The 26,681-nt window shown below is 44.9% G+C and overlaps 1 protein-coding gene across 1 annotated transcript in view; it reads left to right on the forward strand.

Annotated features, from left to right (window-relative positions):
* GRM7 (glutamate metabotropic receptor 7) overlaps positions 1 to 26,681 on the forward strand; it is a 349,469-nt gene that overhangs the window by 224,284 nt on the left and 98,504 nt on the right. Inside the window, exon 7 of the mRNA XM_040408112.1 lies at positions 269 to 408. Coding sequence (XP_040264046.1) covers positions 269 to 408 — 140 coding nt within the window. The remainder of the gene's footprint in view (positions 1 to 268; positions 409 to 26,681) is intronic.

Consider the following 26,681-nt stretch of genomic DNA (forward strand, 5'->3'; position numbering starts at 1 on the left):
CCTTTCTTCATCTTTGGTGACAATCAGTATGGCACCTGTTCCAGCCTTCCCAGCTTTTCTCGAGTCTTGAAGGGTTAATCTGCCTAGTTGTGCAGCGACACATCCCACGTTAATTTCTCATTCAGGACTTTAGGAAAGCTGGGTGACAGCGACCCTATTGGATGCAGGAATGGAGGCCAGATTGGGTGGCACCAAATTTCCCAGAGACAGATGGGAAGAGATAAGGACATCATATTCCTCGTGTGACCGTTGTCTCTTTCCATCACAGGAAGCGCTGGGACCCCAGTGATGTTCAATAAGAATGGAGATGCTCTGGGCCGATACGACATCTTCCAGTTCCAGATGGGAAATCGCACTGCGCCCGGATACCGGCTGATTGGACAGTGGACCGACGAGCTGCAGCTAAATGTGAGTCACGGAGTTCATCTTCTTTGGGAATGTTCAGATTACTTCTGCACAGGGGCGTAACTACCATGCCCCTGCTATGGGGCCCTGGGCAAGAGGGGGCCCAGTTGGGATCATCTCCTCTTCTACTGCGGGTGACAACAAAAGTGGCAGTGGAAAAAATGGCCCAAGGGTCATTGAAAGGGGTTTAGGCAAAAACCCTTCTGTCCTGTGTGGGGGCCCCAGTTTGATCCTTGCTGTGGGGCCCTTACGTCTCCATGTACGCCACTGCTTCTGGTACAAACCTGCAGCATACCCTGGAGGGTGGAATCACACAGGGAGCTTTTGGTACTTTTTTGAGCCAAAACTGAGCAGATCCGACACTAAGGAGAAGTCCATGTCTTTCAATTATAGTTCTCATTCCTTTTGAACCCACATTTGGCTACGGTACAAAAAGCCACATCAAAAACTACATGTGTGATTTGAGCTTTAGGCCTCATGCACACGACAGTTGTTTTTTGCGTCCGCAAATTGTGCGTCCGCTAAAAAAACTGGATACGGAATCCGTTTTTTTGGGGAGGATCCATTTTTTTCCACAGATCCCTTGTAATAAATGCTTGTCCTTGTCCGCAAATGTGAAAAAAGTAGGACATGCACTATTTTTTTTGCTGAATGGAAACACGGACAACGGACGCGGAACACAAACAGATGAACTATCAGCATTTTTTTGTTGACCCATTGAAATTAATGGGTCCCCATCCTATCCGCAAACAAAAAACCCGGAATGGAGGCCGAGAAAAACAACTGTCGTGTGCATGAGGCCTTAGGGTTTTATGTATGAGTCCTTGTTCATAAATTTAATGTCAGAACTACAGTGGAGACTGACATGCAGACAGAGCAAGTGAGAAGAAAACTGTTAGAGTCCATTCACACGTCTGTAGTGTATTGGGGATCAGCAATATACCCGGCCGGCACCCCCATAGAACTGCCTATTCTTGTCTGCAATTGTGGACAAGAATAGGACATGTTCTATTTTTTCGCAGAGCAACGGCCCGGAAGTTCGGGGCCGCGCTCCGGAAATGCGGAGAGAGCACATAGTGTGCTCTCCACATCTCTTCCAGCCCCATAAGGAATGAATGGGTCCGCACCCGTTCCTGATATTGCGGAACGGATGCAAACAGATTTGCAGATGTGTGAATGGACCCTTACCCTGTACAATGATGTAAGTCCCTATGTCATTCAGAGTCAGGGGACAGCTGGGTGACAACCCCTGTGGGCATTATAATGGCAGCCATCAGTAGCAGCTGCCTTCATATCACCAGAAGCCATTGCTACCATCTCTAATAAAAGTGGATGGCTGTGTTTTTTCTGCTTAGTCCTGAGTGGAGGGAAGGTCAGGGACCGTATTTTTGTAACATGTGTAGCTGCATAGTTATGAGTCAGGCAGAACATGGTGAGGAGCCCCAAGGTGCTATGTGGGAGCTGACGCCGTTCCCTTAGTCATCAAAGCTTTTATTAAACACAATTTCACAAGTCTGAGCAGCCGCCTCGGTGCTGGGGGAGCAAAATTGAATTTTCCAGCTCTTAAAGATGTGAGTTTGTGGTTTATATTTCCCTTGATCGCTCAGGAATGACAGCAACATTCACCAGAAACGCATTATCCGTGACCCACAGTCACAGCCTGGAACCTCAGCCAGATAATACCTTGTAATTTAAGGGACACAATGTGACTCTGACATAAATAAAGCCCTCCGGCTACTTCCTCCCATTACAATCGGCCCAGGATGTTTATTGAAACATTTGTGTCATTTGTGATAATCGGGAAGTGATGGTTCCATCCCAGAAGTGCTGTCTCCAGTCTGATGGATCTGCTGAAGCCCCTGGTAGAACGTCCTCTGCTTCTTGCCTTCACTTCTAGATATCATGGCCCATAGAAGATTGATGTGGAAATGCACCCCTAGAAGCTAAACATTTCCATACTAATAAGCATCGGCTAAAGTCCTAAGACCAACAACACCACCGTCATGATGAACACCAGCACTAGACATTAGACTAGATACCAACATTAACACCACCAGAAACAAATAACACCAACCTCAAAATCAATACCACCACCACCAATACTGTAATCAACACTGTGGTCAATACCACCACCATGATGAACAACAGCATTACAATTGATACCAACACCACCAACAACAAAGCTACTACAACAAATAACACCAGCATCATAGTCAACACAACCACCAGCTAAACCATGATCAACACAAACAACACCATGATCAACACCCCTGCCATGATGAACACCAGCACTAGAATTGATACCAACACCAGCATCATAATCAGTACAACAACACCACCCTGATCAACACCACCCTGATCAACACTAACATCAACACCATGATCAACACCAAAAACAACACTATGATCAACATCCCCACACGATGATCAACACCAACAACAACACCATAACCAACAACATCAACAAAATAACATCATGATCAACACCAACAACACTACCACAACAAATAACTCCAACATCATAATCAATACCACCAACATCACCACCAAAATCATTCTCAACAACCACCACCAACACCACCACGATCAACATCACTACCAACACCATAAATAACACCACCACAAACACTATGACCAACATCACAACCAAAAACTTGATCAACACCACCCTGATCATCACCAAAAACATCATGATCATCAGCACCAACACCACCACCATGATCAACATTGCACCAGCAATAACACCATGATCAACCCCAGCACCAACAACACTACCACAACAAATAACTCCAACATCATAATCAATACCACCAACATCACCACCAAAATCATTATCAACAACCACCACCAACACCACCATGATCAACATCACTACCAACAACATAAATAACACCACCACAAACACTATGACCAACATCACAACCAAAAACTTGATCAACACCACCCTGATCATCACCAAAAACATCATGATCATCAACACCAACACCATGATCATCGCCAACACCACCACCATGATCAACATTGCACCAGCAATAACACCATGATCAACCCCAGCACCAACAACACTACCACAACAAATAACACCAACATCATAATCAATGACAACACCATGTTAAACACCACAACCAGAATCATGACCAATATCAACATCAGCATGATCAACACAAGGCCAAAATAATAATTAACACCACCACCACCACCTCCATTAATGCCACAATCAACACAATAACACCACCACAATAAATACCACCGGCAACACGACAATCAACAGCACAGCCACAATATCCACAAAGCAATACCAATATCAACGCCAGTGACACCATGATCACTTTATCCAACATAACCAAAATCAAAACCAACACTATTGTCAAAATAATCATCAATACCAGCACCACAAATACAACCAATACCACCACCAACGTCACCACGATAAAAAAACAACACTGTGAATACCATCGCCAACATGAGCACTATCATTAACACAACCAACACCAGAATAAGGCCCCTTTCACTCGAGCGAGTATTCCGCGCGGGCGCAATGCTTGATGCGAACGCACTGCACCCGCACGGAATCCGGACTGAATACATTTCAATGGGTCTGTGCACATGAGCGTTGGTTTTCACGCATCACTTGTGCGTTGCGTGAAAATTGCAGCATGTTCTATATTCAGCGATTTTCACACAACTCTGGCCCCAAAAAAGTGACTGGAGCTGTGTGAAAATCGCATCCGGAAGCAAGTGCGGGTGTGATGCGTTTTTCACTGATGGTTGCTAGGAGATGTTGTTTGTAAACATTCAGTTTTTTATCACGCGCGTGCAAAACACATTAAATCGCATTGCACCTGCGCAATAAAAACGGAACAACTAAACGCGATCGCAGACAAAACTGAATGAACTAGCTTGTGAAATCGCGCATTTTTCACTGAACGCATCCGGACCTATTCCGCTCACGCTCATCTGCGCGGGGCCTAAGGCTACTTTCACATTAGCATTTTCAATTCCGCTATTGAGATCTGTCATAGGATCTCAATAGCGGAAGAAAACGCTTCAGTTTTGTCCCCGTTCATTGTCAATGGGGACAAAACTGAACTGAACAAAACGGAGCGCTCCAAGATGCATTCCATTCCTTTTGGTTGCGTCCCCACCGCGGACAGGATAACGCTGCAAGCAGCGTTTTTCTGTCCGCGATGTGGTGCGGAGGAAGACGGATCCGTTCTGACACACACAATGTAAGTCAATGGGGACGGATCCGTTTTCGCTGACACAATTGACTTTCAATGGTGTTAATGATGGATCCGTTTTGGCTATAGAAGACTAGAAGACATAATACAACCGGATCTGTTCATGACGGATGCATGCGGTTGTATTATGGTAACGGAAGCGTTTTTGAAGATCCATGACGGATCTGCAATAAATGCCAGTGTGAAAGTAGCCTAATCAATACCACTATTACCAGCGCCCCCAACACTACAAACCCCACTAACGCCTGTGTAGACCGGCAGAAGGGCTTCTTTGGAGCCGGTCACCAGGTGAGATGAGGTCCCTTTAATATATACGTAGGTGCAGTTCACCTTTAAATGTTTCCACATTGTATCTAGTTGGCCCAGTCCATTTAGCTCTCCGCAGGGGGGGTGGGGCAGGTGATCGCCCTCGCTCATGGAGCCGCCGACCCGTCAGCTGTCTGTGGTCTGCTCTGTATTAATTCAAGGTTTTGCCATAATTATGGCAGCGCGGCGCGGCCTCGTTCTCATGCAGGGCACGTGGTGATAATGAGATTCCTCTCTGGATGGTGTCAGAAGACACTTTTTGTGCATCTGTCAGGGAGATATTGTATCTTTCGGGTTCTGCTGATCAAAGCAAAGAACCTTGTACATTATTTGTTTCTTGCGAGTTTCCTGTTACGTGATAGATTCGCATCTGAAGGACATGAAATACCGGATTTATTTCTCAAAGCTCGAAGGGGGGAGGGGGCTTGACAACTGCCTGACAACCACATTTTCTAGATATCAAACAGCTTGATGTTAATTTACTGAATTTTACAAAATCCCGACTGGAGATTATCGCTTCTCTGCTGCTTGAGATGAAAGTGAGCCCCCCATGTACAGATGATCTGGGGTGGGGGGCACATGTCGGGCGCAGGGGGTGCTGTGACAAGTCCTAGCCTTCCCTCTGATTATAGGCCATAGTCCATATTCCCTGCCTTGTAATATTACCCACAGTGCCAGGCTGATCTCAGTGCCCATACTGCCCGCTCCATGGTACCACATCACATGCTTCCTGCCGCCCAGAGAAACAGCTATAGGACAATGGAAACAAGCAGAATCTAGAATGCAGCTCTGGATGCCATAAGAGTCTAAAGAATAAACTATAGTTATCACTGTGTTATCTGTGGTGTTACATGGGACTGCAGGTGACATCTACTACATTACCTGTACTCAGAGAGTTATCACTGTGTTATCTGTGGTGTTACATAGGACTGCATGTGACATCTACTACATTATCTGTACTCAGAGAGTTATCACTGTGTTATCTGTGGTGTTACATAGGACTGCAGGTGACATCTACTACATTATCTGTACTCAGAGAGTTATCACTGTGTTATCTGTGGTGTTGCATAGGACTGCAGGTGACATCTACTACATTATCTGTACTCAGAGAGTTATCACTGTGTTATCTGTGGTGTTACATAGGACTGCAGGTGCCATCTACTACATTATCTATACTCAGAGAGTTATCACTGTGTTATCTGTGGTGTTGCATAGGACTGCAGGTGACATCTACTACATTATCTGTACTCAGAGCAGTGGCGTAGCGTGAGTTGCCAGCACCCAGGGCAAGCCCAAAATTGCGCCCCCTACCCCGGGCACGCCCCTTTTAACAGATACTGTAGTAGATCACTAGCAGTCCTATGTAATACCACAGATAACACAGTGATAACTCTCTGTGTACAGATAATGTAGTAGATGTCACCTGCAGTCCTATGTAACACCACAGATAACACAGTGATAACTCTCTGAGTACAGATAATGTTGTAGATGTCACCTGCAGTCCTATGTAACACCACAGATAACACAGTGATAACTCTCTGAGTACAGATAATGTAGTAGATGTCACCTGCAGTCCTATGTAACACCACAGATAACACAGTGATAACTCTCTATGTACAGATAATGTAGTAGATGTCACCTGCAGTCCTATGTAACTCCACAGATAACACAGTGACACCTGAGTACAGATAATGTAGTAGATGTCACCTGCAGTCCTATGTAACACCACAGATAACACAGTGATAACTCTCTGAGTACAGATAATGTAGTAGATGTCACCTGCAGTCCTATGTAACACCACAGGTAACATAGTGATAACTCTCTGAGTTCAGATAAGGTAGTAGATGTCACCTGCAGTCCTATGTAACACCACAGATAACACAGTGATAACTCTCTGTGTACAGATAATGTAGTAGATGTCACCTGCAGTCCTATGTAACACCACAGATAACACAGTGATAACTCTCTGTGTACAGATAAGGTAGTAGATGTCACCTGCAGTCCTATGTAACACCACAGATAACACAGTGATAACTCTCAGTACAGATAATGTAGTAGATGTCACCTGCAGTCCTATGTAACACCACAGATAACACAGTGATCACTCTCTGAGTACAGATAATGTAGTAGATGTCACCTGCAGTCCTATGTAACACCACAGATAACACAGTGATAACTCTCTGAGTACAGATAATGTAGTAGATGTCACCTGCAGTCCTATGTAACACCACAGATAACACAGTGATAACTCTCTTAGTACAGATAATGTAGTAGATGTAACCTGCAGTCCTATGTAACACCACAGATAACACAGTGATAACTCTCTGTGTACAGATAATGTAGTAGATGTCACCTGCAGTCCTATGTAACTCCACAGATAACACAGTGACACCTGAGTACAGATATTGTAGTAGATGTCATCTGCAGTCCTATGTAACACCACAGATAACACAGGGATAACTCTCTGAGTACAGATAATGTAGTAGATGTCACCTGCAGTCCTATGTAACACCACAGATAACACAGTGATAACTCTCTGAGTACAGATAATGTAGTAGATGTCACCTGCAGTCCTATGTAACACCACAGGTAACATAGTGATAACTCTCTGAGTACAGATAAGGTAGTAGATGTCACCTGCAGTCCTATGTAACACCACAGATAACACAGTGATAACTCTCTGTGTACAGATAATGTAGTAGATGTCACCTGCAGTCCTATGTAACACCACAGATAACACAGTGATAACTCTCTGTGTACAGATAAGGTAGTAGATGTCACCTGCAGTCCTATGTAACACCACAGATAACACAGTGATAACTCTGAGTACAGATAATGTAGTAGATGTCACATGCAGTCCTATGTAACACCACAGATAACACAGTGATCACTCTCTGAGTACAGATAATGTAGTAGATGTCACCTGCAGTCCTATGTAACACCACAGATAACACAGTGATAACTCTCTGAGTACAGATAATGTAGTAGATGTCACCTGCAGTCCTATGTAACACCACAGATAACACAGTGATAACTCTCTTAGTACAGATAATGTAGTAGATGTAACCTGCAGTCCTATGTAACACTGCAGATAACACAGTGATAACTCTCTGAGTACAGATAATGTAGTAGATGTCACCTGCAGTCCTATGTAACACCACAGATAACACAGTGATAACTCTCTGAGTACAGATAATGTAGTAGATGTCACCTGCAGTCCTATGTAACACCACAGATAACACAGTGATAACTCTCTGAGTACAGATAATGTAGTAGATGTCACCTGCAGTCCTATGTAACACCACAGATAACACAGTGATAGCTCTCTGAGTACAGATAATGTAGTAGATGTCACCTGCAGTCCTATGTAACACCACAGATAACACAGTGATAACTCTCTGAGTACAGATAATGTAGTAGATGTCACCTGCAGTCCTATGTAACACCACAGATAACACAGTGATAACTCTCTGAGTACAGATAATGTAGTAGATGTAACCTGCAGTCCTATGTAACACCACAGATTACACAGTGATAACTCTCTGAGTACAGATAATGTAGTAGATGTAACCTGCAGTCCTATGTAACACCACAGATAACACAGTAATAACTATCTGAGTACAGATAATGTAGTAGATGTCACCTGCAGTCCTATGTAACACCACAGATAACACAGTGATAACTCTCTGAGTACAGATAATGTAGTAGATGTAACCTGCAGTCCTATGTAACACCACAGATAACACAGTGATAACTCTCTGTGTACAGATAATGTTGTAGATGTCACCTGCAGTCCTATGTAACACCACAGATAACACAGTGATAACTCTCTGAGTACAGATAATGTAGTAGATGTCACCTGCAGTCCTATGTAACACCACAGATAACACAGTGATAACTCTCTTAGTACAGATAATGTAGTAGATGTCACCTGCAGTCCTATGTAACACCACAGATAACACAGTGATAACTGTGTACAGATAATGTAGTAGATGTCACCTGCAGTCCTATGTAACACCACAGATAACACAGTGATCACTCTCTGAGTACAGATAATGTAGTAGATGTAACCTGCAGTCCTATGTAACACCACAGATAACACAGTGATAACTCTCTGAGTACAGATAAGGTAGTAGATGTCACCTGCAGTCCTATGTAACACCACAGATAACACAGTGATAGCTCTCTGAGTACAGATAATGTAGTAGATGTCACCTGCAGTCCTATGTAACACCACAGATAACACAGTGATAACTCTGAGTACAGATAATGTAGTAGATGTAACCTGCAGTCCTATGTAACACCACAGATAACACAGTGATAACTGTGTACAGATAATGTAGTAGATGTCACCTGCAGTCCTATGTAACACCACAGAGAACACAGTGATAACTCTCTGTGTACAGATAATGTAGTAGATGTCACCTGCAGTCCTATGTAACACCACAGATAACACAGTGATAACTCTGAGTACAGATAATGTAGTAGATGTAACCTGCAGTCCTGTGTAACACCACAGATAACACAGTGATAACTCTCTGAGTACAGATAATGTAGTAGATGTCACCTGCAGTCCTATGTAACACCACAGATAACACAGTGATAACTCTGTGTACAGATAATGTAGTAGATGTCACCTGCAGTCCTATGTAACACCACAGATAACACAGTGATAACTCTCTGAGTACAGATAATGTAGTAGATGTCACCTGCAGTCCTATGTAACACCACAGATAACACAGTGATAACTCTCTGAGTACAGATAATGTAGGAGATGTCACCTGCAGTCCTATGTAACACCACAGATAACACAGTGATAACTCTCTGAGTACAGATAATGTAGTAGATGCCACCTGCAGTCCTATGTAACACCACAGATAACACAGTGATAACTCTGTGTACAGATAATGTAGTAGATATCACCTGCAGTCCTATGTAACACCACAGATAACACAGTGATAACTCTCCGAGTACAGATAATGTAGTAGATGGGTGTGAGCCCCCAGAATACAGAACACGCACAGTGTGACCTGAAGTCTGGGGCCGGGCTGAGGCAGTGTGCGCCAAATTCTCAATCTCCTCCCCCAACCCTACCGTGAAACAGATATGTGGATGGACATTATTATTACAGTATAATACCGCCCCACACCTGTTACATCCAGTGACGTCTCCTGTGATGTAGACTTTCCTCAACGTCTTCATCCAGAGATAAGACCGCCATGACACCTTCTTTCAGCCGCTTCTCGTCTCTGCAGAGTTTCACAGAATTTTTTTTTAGGTGTCTCAACAACTCATCCTGCTGCCCCCCAGACAGAGACAGACAGGTAGTCCCCCATTCCCCATAATATTATCCCCCCTGTATATTATAATGGCCCCTCTTTATTATTAATATAATGGCCCCTCTTTATTATTAATATAATGGCCGCCTCTCCACTCTTATTACTATGCCATTCAGTACTGTCAGTACTCCTCCTCTTTCTGCTCCTCCCCCACCCCCATAGTGCCCCCAGTGCCTCTGCAATTAGGTTAGGGTACATAAAAAATAAATTTCAAAAAATACTTACCTCTCTCCATCACAGCTTGTGGCATCCCGGCGCAGGCGGTCACAAACGCCTCACTGTGCCTTCCCACGCCGCGTCATCGTCTCATCTTGCGAGATCCGACGCAGGAGGTCACAGTGAGGTAATCGTGACCGAGTCCTGCGTCGCCCTACTGCCTAATGAGGCATAACGGAGAGGACTAGAGCCATGTTATTTGTGGTGTTACATAGGACTGCAGGTGACATATACTACACTATTTGTACTCAGAAAGTTATCACTGTGTTATCTGTGGTGTTACATAGGACTGCAGGTAACAGCTACTACATTTTCTGTACTCAGAGAGTTATCACGGTGTTATCTGTGGTGTTACATAGGACTGCAGGTGACAGCTACTACATTATCTGTACTCAGAGAGTTATCACTGTGTTATCTGCAGTGTTACATAGGACTGCAGGTGACATATACTACACTATTTGTACTCAGAAAGTTATCACTGTGTTATCTGTGGTGTTACATAGGACTGCAGGTGACATCTACTACATTTCCTGTACTCAGAGAGTTATCACGGTGTTATCTGTGATGTTACATAGGACTGCAGGTGACATCTACTACACTATTTGTACTCAAAGTTATCACTGTGTTATCTGTGGTGTTACATAGGACTGCAGGTGACATCTACTACATTATCTGTACTCAGAGAGTTATCACTGTGTTATCTGTGGTGTTACATAGGACTGCAGGTGACATCTACATTATCTGTACTCAGAGAGTTATCACTGTGGTGTTACATAGGACTGCAGGTGACATCTACTACATTATCTGTACACAGATAGCTATCACTGTGTTATCTGTGGTGTTACATAGGACTGCAGGTGACATCCACTACATTATCTGTACTCAGAGAGCTATCACTGTGTTATCTGTGGTGTTACATAGGACTGCAGGTGACATCTACTACATTATCTGTACTCAGAGAGTTATCACTGTGTTATCTGTGGTGTTACATAGGACTGCAGGTGACATCTACTACATTATCTGTACTCAGAGAGTTATCACTGTGTTATCTGTGGTGTTACATAGGACTGCAGGTGACATCTACATTATCTGTACTCAGAGAGTTATCACTGTGGTGTTACATAGGACTGCAGGTGACATCTACTACATTATCTGTACACAGATAGCTATCACTGTGTTATCTGTGGTGTTACATAGGACTGCAGGTGACTACTACATTATCTGTACTCACAGAGTTATCACTGTGTTATCTGTGGTGTTACATAGGACTGCAGGTGACATCTACATTATCTGTACTCAGAGAGTTATCACTGTGGTGTTACATAGGACTGCAGGAGACATCTACTACATTATCTGTACACAGATAGCTATCACTGTGTTATCTGTGGTGTTACATAGGACTGCAGGTGACATCTACTACATTATCTGTACTCAGAGAGTTATCACTGTGTTATCTGTGGAGTTACATAGGACTGCAGGTGACATCTACTACATTATCTGTACTCAGAGAGTTATCACTGTGTTATCTGTGGTGTTACATAGGACTGCAGGTGACATCTACTACATTATCTGTACTCAGAGAGTTATCACTGTGTTATCTGTGGAGTTACATAGGACTGCAGGTGACATCTACTACATTATCTGTACTCAGAGAGCTCTGCTGCATCGTAGAGATGTAGTGGGATTGATTCATGTTCCGTCAGTCCCGCAGCGGGGAGAGGGTTAATGGATCTGCAGCCTCAGTATCTAGCAGGCAGCCATATATCACCCGGGGCCTTCGGCAGACCTGCCTGCCAGATTTATGGCATGTATAATTATCAATATGGCTTTACAAACATGTGCATTAAGCCAGTGTAACACCCCATAAATCCTGCTGCGTAATCCCCACACAAACAAGGCGAGTGAGCTCTGCCATGCCAGCCTGCGCCAGGGGCCGGGCACAGCCTTCCTTGTGTTGTCTGGAGAACCCCTGCCAACTGCAGAGCCGCTCCTGATGCTGTTATGGCGCCTGTGCTGTCTGACGCTAATTGTACAATAACACTGCGTGGCCATGTGTTAGATGGAGTGCTAGCTCTTCAGCGCGGAGTCCATTCCACCAGTCTGTGTTTGTAACAAGCAGTCGCTCCATACACAGAAGAATCCTTTAAAAAACACCATAAACTGACGCATTTTAGACCATTCTACTAAATCGTAGTGGAGATCAAGACAAGGTCGAGCCACACACATGTGAACAACCATCGTCTGCCAGTCACAAATGATGAGAATTATGTGTCTGTTGCAACTTCAGCTATAAGGAAGGATTGGATCGGTTCTGAAACGCGTTAGGTTAGAGTCTTTTCCAATAATAAAGTACTTTGTATCCATTGGACTTTGTCTTGCACCGGACAGAGTAAGTGGTGCTACCCTGAAACGCGTTGTGGCTATAAAATGGCCAACAATTATGACTCTGCATGCCAAACTCAATCTCTGATAGGACTGCAGACCAACCCCCTGGTCACCTCTCTCATCCTGCAAGCCACGAAATTATATGCGTGTGTTCCCTAATGTGCCTGTCAGCCTCTCTCTCATTGCTGTGCCTATTCCACTTCCTATTGGTCATACCAAGACACATGAAGACACGTCACCCACTCACACATGTTGGTCTATGATGATGTCATAGAGCTGGAAGGTCCAGGCAGGGCACTAGCTAGATATTTCCATCGCCTGTCAGCCTCTCTGGTTGCCACGCCCCTTCTGCTTCCTATTGGTTATAAACAGACAAATGGAGACACACCCCCTCACACATGTAGGTCCTGGAAGTGGAAGGTCCAGGCAGGGCACTAGCTAGATATTTCCATTGCCTGTCAGTCTCTCTGGTTGCCACGCCCCTTCTGCTTCCTATTGGTTATAAACAGACAAATGGAGTCACACCCCCTCACACATGTAGGTCCTGTAGGTGAAAGGTCCAGGCAGGGCACTAGCTAGATATTTCCATCGCCTGTCAGCCTCTCTGGTTGCCACGCCCCTTCTGCTTCCTATTGGTTATAAACAGACAAATAGAGACACACCCCCTCACACATGTAGGTCCTGGAAGTGGAAGGTCCAGGCAGGGCACTAGCTAGATATTTCCATTGCCTGTCAGTCTCTCTGGTTGCCACGCCCCTTCTGCTTCCTATTGGTTATAAACAGACAAATGGAGACACACCCCCTCACACATGTAGGTCCTGTAGGTGAAAGGTCCAGGCAGGGCACTAGCTCAATGTTTCCTACTACAATTGCTGCAGATATCTGTGGTGCTCACATTCGGAACACAAAGCCAAAGAATGCAGAAGTTTTTGGCGCAATGTTTTTACGATGTTAATGGGCGATGGATTGCACGCCACATCTCCCACTGAAATGGCGCAAATATAACGGGGCTTTGAACGTGCATAGTTTTCACTGCACCCTGCAATGTTCGGCTGATTGGGCTGCACCGTATTCCGCATGCGTCGCCTCCGTTCACCTTAGACCAAAAAACTCCTCCAGATTTATAGGCGGAAACGCCCTCCATTGATTTCCTGAAAACTCCCGCAGGGCGATAAATCTGCCGCCGCTCTGATCTGCGGAGGGGAAGATGAAACATCGCACTTGTGGCTGCGAAAACCTCATTCAATATTAAATTCCTTATCAAGAGGAGCAGGGACAGGGGTAAATTTATTACCCGGGCAATTAATGGGAATTTGTTACCGGAGGACGTGTCTGCAGAAGATTGGGGTTTGTCACACCGTCGTAGCAGAGCTGGATTTATCAGTTATTGAAAACCTCGGGGCGGAATTTGTCCAGGGTAGCAGAGCTGGGTTTGTCAGGCTTAGTAATTCTGAGCTCGCAGAGATGTGTTTATCAGCTGGTGAGTAGAGCAGAGACGAGTGTGTTAGATGAGGCAGTTTAAGCTTTGTCAAATTTATTAGAGGTGAGATGTAGTGGAGCTGAGTTTGTCATACATGTTGTGTAGTCTGATGAGTTTCTTAGATGTCTGCTGCCAGTTATTCTCTGCCGGGCTGTTTTTTATATATTTTACATGAGGAAATTGCTACAATCAGTGACTCCAACTTAGATACACTGTTTGCTGGAGCCTGTGGTAGTCTGAGGTCCACCTCCTGCCTCGTCCAAGGCCCCGGCTGCTCTCTGGTCCCTTCTCCATGCTTTGTACTTTGCACCAAGCTCGGACTGGGCCCACAGGGAAACAGGTGAATCCTCCGATGGGCCCCTGAGCAAGGTGGGCCCCTAGTCCCCTACCCCCGGCTCCAGTGGCACATGGCACAGTGGACTGACATATAGATAGGCCGGCTGAGATGCTATACAGTACATTGCCTATGTCCATATAAAAAACTGGGTAGTATATGCAGGTAGCCTTACAGTGGACCCCAGAATGAATTTTACTGGTGGGCCCTGGGTACCCCAGTCCGACACTGCTCTGCACTGTATTTTAGAGTCTAAAGTAGTCTAAATTCCAGCTCCTGTCTCCTCCGAGGCGCAGGGCACTCCTCTCCCTCTTTCCGTAAGTCATCAGGACACCTCAGTATTTCCTTACATACATTTCTTGGTCCATAGTTTTTTTGACGGTTTTCCCACGCCCCTCCCCCTTTCCCTTGGCATAGCGGAGAAGGGGCACTGGGAGTAATGGATACAGAGGCAGTAATGGATACAGATCAGAGGCAGCGCTGAGCCGGTGTTACGGGGCCGGATGAGAGAGCTCGCAATCTCTGCGCTCCCCGGATAAGCCGCGCTCGGCCCTAGAAAAATGATTCGCTGCGCTCGGGAATGTTAGGAATAGGATGTCTGTGGTCAGCAGCCTGTACACGTGCTCCCCGGGAGTATAGTCCAGGGCCTAACCATGCCGGGAGGATAGCAGTCACCCCAGGGCGTATAGTCCAGGGCCTAACCATGCCGGGAGGATAGCAGTCACCCCAGGGCATATAGTCCAGGGCCTAACCATGCCGGGAGGATACCAGTCACCCCAGGGCGTATAGTCCAGGGCCTAACCATGCCGGGAGGGTAGCAGTCACCCCAGGGCATACAGTCCAGGGTCTAACCATGCCGGGAGGATAGCAGTCACCCCAGGGCGTACAGTCCAGGGCCTAACCATGCCGGGAGGATAGCAGTCACCCCAGGGTGTACAGTCTGGGGCTTAACCATACGGGGAGTATAGCTCACCCCAGGGTGTACAGTCAGGGGCCTAACCATACAGGGAGGATAGCAGTCACCCCTGGGCATACAGTCCAGGGTCTAACCATGCGAGGAGCATGGCAGTCACCCCCGGGTGTACAGTCTGGGGCTTAACCATATGTTCCACCAGATGTCCTTTAACCATGCAGGGGAATAGTAGTCAGCCCCCCCCCCCCCCCCCCCCCCCCCCCGCCCTAAGGCTCCTGTGTCAAAAGACACCAGTATTGTATATGCTCCATGGTAGGTCGGGGCTTTGTACTGAATTTGGGCCCAGCTTTTGCCTGATGCACCCCTCCCCCCTTCAGTATTGCACAGTTTTTGCCCAAAATGGGAGGTCAGTATAGGATCAGGGGTCTTGTTTGGGTTCTGTATAAATGGGGGTCTTCTTTGGCGTTTCTATAGATTAGTGTCTGGTCTGGGGTCAGTATAGGTGGGGGAGTCTTCTTTGAGGTCTCTATAGACTGGTGTCTGGTCTGAGGTCTCTATAGACTGGTGTCTGGTCTGAGGTCAGTATAGATGGGGGGTCCTCTTTAGGGGTCTCTATAGATGGGGGTCTGTTCTGGGGTCGTATATAAATGGGGGTGGGGCATAAGGAAAGTGCCCAAAACGAAACTAGGAGGGCTCCATCCTTCCTGCCCTCTTCATACCTTTTCTTTTAGGAGGGAAGAGCCGCAGGAACCTCTGGTTGTACCCCAACATTGCTGTGTCTATGGGGTGAGGGTCCCAGTGCAGTTTCACACAGACTGCATGGAAGCTGTTGCCCCTTCTCATGGGCCCCGTAGCAGAGGCATGATCGTCCTCTATGGCATGTACCCCTTACTCGTCAGTGGAGACCCTTATCTGGAATCGTATTGCTCCGCGCAGAGTGGAAGTTGTTACCGTAGCTCATTACACCATGCAACAAAAAAAAATAAAAAACATTTGTCCTATACTAAACCGAGTGTGCGGATTACAAATCAGAAGTCAGAATTGTTGTAACGCGTCACAAACTTTTGCTCTGCATAAGTAATAAGTATGCCTAAATGAATGAAGCACTTGGAAAGCATTGAGTAATTTCCTGATCTACATCAAAGTTTGCGCAGTAAACAGTGTATGAAAATGTAATGGAATAACAAAACTTCAAAAAGTTTAGTTTTTCAGTTTAAAAGTCTTATTTGAGCGAGGCCCAGAACTGTTACAAGTGCCTCAGGCTTCTGCTTTTGCGTTTGTGAACGGTCATATTTTCCTGTTGCAAAAACCAGCAGTAGTCGCCATCATGTTGGGATTCCAGCGGCCTTGATATCTGTTCTCCATTGTAGAAATATCTTTATGGAACCGCTCTCCATGTTCATCACTTACGTGTCCAAAATTGGGTGGGAAAAAGTCAAGATGGGAATGTAAGAAATGCACTTTCAATGACATTCGGCAGCCAAGCTGTTCATGTGCTGTACGCGTGTTGTCTACTGATTCAGCAGAGTCTGCAGCTCGTCTGCTCCCAAGGAAGTTCTGCACTACGAGCACAAACGCATCCCGAGCTGCAAGACGCACTCGCTTTGTCAGATTCTTGCGCTGATCATAAGTAGTGTATTTGCCACATATGTAGCAGAAATTGTCTGGATCGTTAACACATTTGCGTTTATCCATCTTAAGTTTTAAAACTGATAGCACTATAACAGATCACTTTATCAAAATCTGTCCAGCTTGCCTTATATACTTACTGCTGACATCAGCCTGAGTAAGTCCGGACAGGTCTGGACTCTGGACATGTCCATTGGAATATCTCCAATATAATGCATTCATATTCTAACTGAATAGGCTTTGCATGTACTTAACCCTTTAACCCCTTAAGGACACGGCCATAATTTACCTTAAGGACCGGGCCATTTTTTGCAAATCTGACAATTGTCGCTTTATGTGTGAATAACTTTAAAACGCTTTTACTTATCCAGGCCATTCTGAGATAGTTTTTTCGTCACATATTGTACTTCATGACAGTGGTAAAATGGAGTCAATTTTTTAAAAATTTATTTATAAAAATAAAACCAAATTTACCAAAAATTTTGAAATTTCCAAATTTCAATTTCTCAACTATTCTAATAGATAGAAATACCTGCAAAAATAGTTATAATTTTACATTCCCCATATGTCTACTTCATGTTTGGATCATTTTGGGAATGCCATTTTATTTTTTGGGGACGTTACAAGGCTTAGAAGTTTAGAAGCAAATCTTGAAATTTTTCAAAAAATTTCTAAAACCCACTTTTTAAGGACCAGTTCAGGTCTGAAGTCTCTTGGTGAGGCTTACATAATAGAAACCACCCAAAAATGACCCCATTTTGCAAACTACATCCCTCAAGGTATTCAAAACTTATTTTACAAACTTTGTTAACCCTTTAGGTGTTCCACAAGAATTAATGCAAAATAGAGATAAAATTAAAAAATTTCACTTTTTTGTCAGATTTTTCATTTGAATCCATTTTTTCCAGTTACAAAGCAAGGGTTAACAGCCAAACAAAACTCAATATTTATGGTCCTGATTCTGTAGTTTACAGAAACACCCCGTATGAGGTCGTAAACTGCTGTACGGGCACACGGCAGGGCGCAGAAGGAAATGAATGCCATACACCATGTCCCATTTGAAGCCCCCCTGATGCACCCCTAAAGTAGAAACTCCAAAAAAGTGACCCCATTTTGGAAACTACGGGATAGGGTGGCAGTTTTGTTGGTACTATTTTAGGTTACATGCGATTTTTGGTTGCTCTATATTACACTTTTTGTGAGGCAAGGTAACAAGAAATAGCTGTTTTGGCACTGTTTTTATTTTTTGTTATTCACAACATTCATCTGACAGGTTAGATCATGTGGTATTTTTATAGAGCAGGTTGTCACGGACGCGACAATACCAAATATGACTTTTTTTTGTTATTTGTTTCAGTTTTACATAACAAAGCATTTAAAAAAAAATAATGATTCTTTAGTGTCTCTACATTCTGAAAGCCATAGTTTTATTTATTTTTTGGGTGACTGTCTTTTGTAGGGGCACATTTTTTTCGGGATGAGATGACGGTTTGATTGGCACTATTTTAGGGTTCGTATGACTTTCTGATCACTTTTTGTGATGTAAGGTGACAAAAAGATGGCATTTTTTACACTTTTTTTTTTTTTTTACGGTATTCACCTGAGGGGTTAGGTAATGTGATTTTTTTATAGAGAAGGTTATTATGGATGCGGCGATACTTAATATGTCTACTTTTTTTTATTTATGTAAGTTTTACATAATGATTTCATTTTTTAAACAAAAAAAGTCTGAGAGCCAAAGTTTTTCCAGTTTTTGGGCGATTATCTTGGGTAGGGTATGATTTTTGCGGGATGAGATGATGGTTTGATTGGCACTATTTTGGGGAGCGTATGACTTTTTGATCGCTTGCTATTGCACTTTTTGTGATGTAAGGTGCCAAAAAATGGCTTTTTTTTTTCTTTTTTTTTTACGTTGTTCACCTGAGGGGTTAGGTCATGTGATATTTTTATAGAGCAGGTTCTTACGGACGCAGCGATACCTAATATGTATACTTTCTTTTATTTACTTAAGTTTTACACAATACCAGCATTTTTTAAACAAAAAAAATGATGTTTTAGTGACTCCATATTCCGAGCCATAGTTTTTAAATTTTTGGGGCGATTGGCTTAGGTAGGGCCTTATTTTTTGCGGGATGAGGTGACGGTTAGCTTAGTACTATTTTGGGGGGCATACGCCTATTTGATCACTTGGTGTTGCACTTTTTGTGATGTAAGGTGACAAAAATAGCTTTTTTTACACCGTTTTTATTTTTTAATTTTTTAATGGTATTTATCTGACAGGGTGGATCATGTGATATATTTATAGAGCAGGTCATTATGGACGTGGCGATACCTAATATGTGTGTTTTTTGTTTTTTTTCCTGTTATTATAAAATAAGGTAAAAGGGGTGTTTTTTTTTTTCTTTTTTACTTTAGAAATTTTATTACTTTAGAAATTTTACTTTATTTCTGATGTTCACTTTTGGGGGTCTGATCCCCTCTGCAATGCATTACAATACATTTGTATTGTAATGCATTGCCTGTTTGTGTACTACTGTGAGTAGTACACAAACAGGTTGCCTAGGAGACAGGCGTAAGGCTGGATCTCCTTGGCTCCTGTAGAAGGCAGGTCCCGATGCTGTGCAAGGCATTGGGCAGCCTCTGCACGGCATCGGGCTGCCTTCTAAGACAGCAAGTCCCTGCCAAAGCAGCGCGGGGACTCGATGCGCTCACCCGACACAAACACTTTCTATGCCGCGGTCAGCGGCATAGAAGGGGTTAATCCGCAGCGATCGCCGATACGTGCGGGTCACAGGACCCCCCTCGGCATTGACCCATGGTGCCTGCTGATTGATTTCAGCAGGCACCCAGTTCTGCCCGCCGCGCGGCGGTAATCGGAAATACACAGGGCGTACAGGTACGCCCTGTGTCCTTAAGTACCAGGACATCAGGGCGTACCTGTACACCCTGTGTCCTTAAGAGGCTAAGGACCTCTGCCGTACATGTACAAGTCCAGTCCCCAAACATGGCGCCCACTCGTACGTGCGGGGGCGCCATAGCCGCTGGTTTCTGCTATTTTAAATAGCAGAGACCCGCGGCACATGTATGCGATCACCATAAATAGTGTCTATATAGACCTCAATGAACACAATAGGCAATCTAATGATTTCCAGTTATAGTCACCCAAAGTGACTTAAAAAAGTAAAAAAAAAGTTCAAATCACTCCCCTTTCTTTAAAATAAAAATAAAAATACTTAAAGAGGACCTTTCACCGATTCTTACCCTATGAACTAAGTATACATACATGTGGAGCGGCGCCCGGGGATCTCACTGCACTTACTATTATCCCCGGGCGCCGCTCCGTTCTCCTGCTATGCCCTCCGGTATCTCCGTTCCCTAAGTTATGGTAGGCGGAGTCTGCCCTAGCGCTGGCCAATCGCATTGCAGAGCTCACAGCCTGGGAGAAAATAACCTCCCAGGCTGTGAGCTCTGCGCTGCGATTGGCCAGCGCTAGGGCAGACTCCGCCTACCATAACTTAGGGACTGGTATCTCCGCCTACTATAACTTAGTGAGCGGAGATACCGGAGGGCATAGCGGGAGAACGGAGCGGCGCCCGGGGATAATAGTAAGTGCAGTGAGATCCCCGGGCGCCGCTCTACATATCTGTATAGTTAGTTCATAGGGTAAGAATCGGTGAAAGGTCCTCTTTAAACAATAAAAAAATTAACATCATGGGCATTGCCGTGTGCGAAAATGCCCATACTATTAAAATCTAACAATATTAATGGTAGACGGCAAATGGCGCAACGAGGAAAAAAATAAAAACAGCCTATTTGCCATTTTTTGTCACTTCAACTACCCAATAATTTTTTTTATAAAAAGTGATCAAAAAGTAGCACACACTTTAAATTGGTATCACTGAAAAGAATAGATCGTCCCGCTAAAAATGAGCCCTGTACACATAACTATAAAAAGTTATAGGGGTCATAATATGGTTATTAAAAAATTGTATTTTTTTTTTTCAGTATTAAAACGCAAGAAAAATTATACAAGTGTGGTATCGCTGTAACTGTACTGACCTGGAGAATGAAGATAACAGGTCAATTTTACCGCAGAGTGTACAGTGTAAAAAAATTTAATAAAAACCTTTATCATAATTGTGTTTTTTCCCAATTCTACCCCATTTGGAATTTTTTTTACCACTTCCTACTACATGGTACGCAACCGTGGTGCCATTAGAAAGTAAAACTTGTCCCTCAAAAAATAAGCCCTCATATGTGAATTGAAAAATAAAAAAGTTAGGACTTTGGGGAGGCGGGGAGTGAAAAAGAAAAATGCTAAAATGGGAAATCCCAGGGTCCTTAAGGGGTTAAAATCTAGACGTGTCAGTTCGTATTTGGAATCAGCGCGCTCATTTTAGTATAAATCACATGTTTATCATTGTTGCGCGGTGATAGGTCATGAATGAAGGAGAAAGGACTAGCGGAGCCTCGTCCCTATTCATCAGGAGAGTCCTCGCTGCCGTCCGAAGGCCTGAGTGTGACATAGAGGAATCGGATTCTCAGACATCACAGCACGAAGGTCAGATGGAAATGGCGCAGAGGCGGCACGTGTCCAGGGAGTGACGGTCAGCAGCACAGGGGCGTATCGGCTCTGACCGCGGCCAGCCATGTGGACGCTGCTGATAAGGCTTGTTATGGTTCGTAGCTACATTCTCATGAAACGTACTGAGAACGCAACGCCGAGATCAAAGGAACGTCTCGTAATCACACCGCGAATCCTACATTTGTAACTAGAGCGTGAATTTTATGTACGTCCCCAAGTAAGAGGGAAATCACCAGACTGGAGGTGCGGTGTATTAAAGGGGACTTCAGTTTTATGGAAATAAATCTTAAAGGGGTTGTCCCATGATTTATGTGAAAAATGAAACTCAGAGCACATACTGTATAAAGTACACGAGAGTCTCTTACTAACAGAGCTAGAACCAGCCCTGCACCTCCCATGGATCCAGCGATCTCCCCATTCACTGTTCCAATTGCTGGGCTAGATTTATATCAATCTGGCAGCTCATGGGTGTGCCCTTTCTTCTGTAGCTCATGGGTGTGCCCTTTCTTCTGTAGCTCATGGGTGTGCCCTTTCTTCTGTAGCTCATGGGTGTGCCCTTTCTTCTGTAGCTCATGCTTGTGCCCTTTCTTCTGTAGCTCATGGGTGTGCCCTTTCTTCTGCAGCTCAGGGGGCGAGTCCTTTCTGCTGTAGCTCAGTCGGCATGTCTTTTCTGCTGTAGCTCAGTCGGCATGTCCTTTCTGCTGTAGCTCATTCGGCATGTCCTTTCTGCTGTAGCTCAGTCGGCATGTCCTTTCTGCTGTAGCTCAGTCGGCATGTCCTTTCTGCTGTAGCTCAGGGGGCATGTCCTTTCTGCTGTAGCTCAGTCGGCATGTCCTTTCTGCTGTAGCTCAGTCGGCATGTCCTTTCTGCTGTAGCTCAGTCGGCATTTACTTTCTGCTGTAGCTCAGTCGGCATGTCCTTTCTGCTGTAGCTCAGTCGGCATGTCCTTTCTGCTGTAGCTCAGTCGGCATGTCCTTTCTGCTGTAGCTCAGTCGGCATGTCCTTTCTGCTGTAGCTCCGTCGGCATGTCCTTTCTGCTGTAGCTCCGTCGGCATGTCCTTTCTGCTGTAGCTCCGTCGGCATGTCCTTTCTGCTGTAGCTCCGTCGGCATTACCTTTCTGCTGCAGCTAAGGGGGCATGTCCTTTCTGCTGCAGCTCAGTCAGCATGTCCTTTCTACTGTATCTCAGGGGGCATGTCCTTTCTGCTACAGCTAAGGGGGCATATCATATCTGCTGCAGCTCTCTCCCTGTCACAGCTCAGGAGGCAGTTGAAGGATGGAACTTGTGCATCAGTCTGGACAGAGAAATAAGAAAAAGAACAGCACTTGGCTCTATACAGATACCTTTTATTGAATTATTTTATTGAATAACAAAAGCATCCAGATCCAGGTGCTGGTTTGAAAACTGCAGAACAAATTTTTGCCGGACATCACCTTTAATTATTGTATAGTGAAACATTTTGCAACTTTCTAATATATTTTTTGTGTTTCAAGACCTCTGCTTGCTGCAAGTGAATAGAAATATTCTTATGCCTAGAGGATGTACAGACATAATAGCTAAGGGTTTGCTACAAGTGTATCCAGTTTACAGGTAAACACATCAGCAGCACAAATCTCTCTCCTCATCTGATAGTTTGTTGCAATGTATCAGTGCAAGTATCAGTCTGAAGTCCAGGCTGTTTAGCTCAGAGAGGATTGTGTATACTTTATAGGCCTTATGCACACGACCGTGCCGTTTTCACAAACCACGGATTCGCAAAAAACTGAAGCCTCCCATGTGCCTTTCGCAATTTGCGGAATGGAACGGGCGGCCCATTGTAGAAATGCCTATTCTTGTCCGTGTTATATTTTTTTTGTGGGGGCCTCGGAACGATGCGGACAGCATACATCTTTTGCGGCCCCATTGAAGTGAATGGGTCCGCACCCGAGCCGCCAAAACTGCGGCTCGGATGCGGACCCGAAAAACGGTCGTGTGCATGAGGCCTTACACTGTGGGCAAGCCATCGTCTGCACTAGAATTGTACAGCCTGTGGAGAATTTCCTATGCGCTGGCAGCAAGCAGAGATCTTGAAACAGAAAAATGCATTGTGTTGCATAGTCATAGCAGCCAGCTTTACCGGAAACAGAACCAAGAAGAGGGCGATGCAGTGTGCACACAGTAAGATATAAGATCTCTGCTGACAGATTCCAGGGGGAAACTAGTAGAATTCTGAGTGCAGCTTTGGGTGTGACTGGAGTATTAGGCTGGGTTCACACGGGCGTGATGGATTGGCTCAGGATGTGTTCAGGGTGCGTTCAGTGAAACTCGCACTATTTTGCAAGCAAGTTCAGTCAGTTTTGTCTGCGATTGCGTTTAGTTGTTCAGTTTTTTCCGCGCGGGTGCGATGCGTTTTGATGCGTTTTTCACGCGCGTGATAAAAAACTGAAGGTTTACAAACAACATCTCTTAGCAACCATCAGTGAAAAACGCATCGCACCCGCACTTGCTTGCGGATGCAATGCGTTTTTCACGCAGCCCCATTCACTTCTATGGGGCCTGTCCTGCGTTACAAACGCAGAATATAGAACATGCTGCGATTTTAAAGCATTGCAGAAGTGATGCGTGAAAAAAAACGCTCATGTACACAGCCCCATAGAAATGAATGGTGCCGGATTCAGAGCGGGTGCAATACGTTCACCTACCGCATTGCACCCGCGCGGAAATCTCGCCCGTGTGAACTCAGCCTTAAACAGGGCATAGCTGCGGATACAGACAGCGTGGTGGCTCAGTGGTTAGCTGTGGGGTCCTAGGTTTGAATCTGACCAAGGTCAACTTCTGCATGGAGGTTGTATGTTCTTACTGGATTTGTGTGGGTTTCCTCTGGTTGCTTCCCCCTCCCCCCTACAAAGCACATACTGATAGGTTAACGTGGAATTTCACTTGTGAGCTCTGATGGAGACAGGCGCCAGGTGCACTTGCTTGCGTATGCGATTTTCACGCGGCCCCATTCATTTCTATAGGGCCATTTCTGTGTGAAAATGGCAGAATATAGAACATGCTGCGATTTTCACGCAAAGCACAAGTGATTCTGGGTGAAAAACAACTCCCATGTGCACAGCCCCATTGAAATGAATGGGTCCGGATTCAATGCGGGCGCAATGCGTTTGCACCACGCATTGCACCTGTGCGGAACGCTCGCTCGTCTGCAAGGAGCCTAAGTTTGGCTCACATGAGGGTCCCAGGTCTTGGGCCATTAACTGCATCCTTTTACGTCCACGTGAAACTGGCCTATTATGAGGTCGGGGCGGCTCTGAATGTCCACAGGAGGATCTTGGCATCACGGAGATAAGTGATACAAATGTCCCCACATTTCCACGTGAATCTCGCGCTGCGGCGCCGCTCACTTGAAGTCTCATTTTTCTCATGTCTCATTATATTTTATCCGAGGCGTCGCCATCGTTTTTGTTTCCTCCTCTTCGCTCTCCGCACCTTTGTTGGCTTCGAGTGTAGTTTTTGGCAGGCGCCGGTGTTGAAATAAATTAAAAACCCGAGTCTTTATGGTCAGAACAATATGCACCTGTTCCTATCCGCTTTCAAACGCGTCCAGCATTCTCTACCGCAGTGTCGCCGTGTCATTCAGCGGTGGAAGGCGCCATCTCAGTCAGCTCCATTGTGCATTCTCCTCTATGCCTGACACCCTTCCAAATGATGGCATGGACAGACTTAAGGGTCTGCAGGTCCATCTGGTGTGTATATGGCGGCATAAAACGTCTTTATCGGAAGTATTTCATTCCCGGCAGAAGGTTGGAGTTGGGCACCAATTATATCCCTGACAACACGGATTTTTGCATGATGCTTCCGAGTGCAAATCCGTCTCCTAATCTCTTCTTTCCACACAGCTTATCGGGCGGCTTGCATTTCATTAGCTTTTTTGCAGCCAGAGGTGAAAGAAGAGTTGCAAATCTTTGTGCCGCTGCTGGTATAAAGCTATCTGGGTATATTGTAACCAAGCGAGCGAAAGAAGTCTCCATAATTACAGCCCTGTGTCGCCGCTATCTCCGAGCGCAGGACGCGTGGGTAAATGAGTTATCTGTGGCCTGTCACTTCTCTTGAAGTTCACACAACTAGTCAAGCTCTGAAATCCAAGGAGGCAGACGGACTAAGCCACACAGAATGATGGAGGAGACAGAGCAGGGGGCCGCATATTTAGGCCTCATGCACACGACCGTTGTGTGCATCCGCATCCGTTCCGTCATTTTTCACAGTTTAGCAGAGATCCCATTCATTTCTATGGAGCTGTGAAAAAAAACTAATAGTCCTCCGTTTTTTCTCCGCGTCCGTGATCCGTGATTCCAGTCCGTCAAAAAAATATAACCTGTCCTATTCTTGTCAGTGGAAAACGGAGGACGGACCCATTCAAGTCAATGGGTCCGTCAAAAAAAACTGATGCACAACTGGTATGTCATCCGTGTCGGTTTTTTTTCTACAAGACCTTTTTTTCTAACCTTCCTTTTTTTCCCCTGTCAGACAAAAAAAAAGAAGACACAAGGAAACACAACTGAAGCAAAATCGGACACGGACCACTGAAGCAAAATCACTGACAGCGAAAAAACACTGTCGTGTGCATGAGGCCTATTTCAGTGTTTTGCGGTCCGTTTTTCACGGATCCGTTGTTCCGTTTTTTTTTTTCGTAGTGTTTCCGTTCCGTTTTTCCGTATGGCATATAGAGTATACAGTAATTACATAGAAAAAATTGGGCTGGGCATAAAATTTTCAATAGATGGTTCCGCAAAAACGGAACGGATACAGAACACATACGGATGCATTTCCGTATGTTTTCCATTTTTTTTGTGGACCCATTGACTTGAA

This window comes from Bufo bufo, chromosome 9, assembly GCF_905171765.1.
Source record: "Bufo bufo chromosome 9, aBufBuf1.1, whole genome shotgun sequence".
Classification (NCBI taxonomy): Eukaryota; Metazoa; Chordata; class Amphibia; order Anura; family Bufonidae; genus Bufo; species Bufo bufo.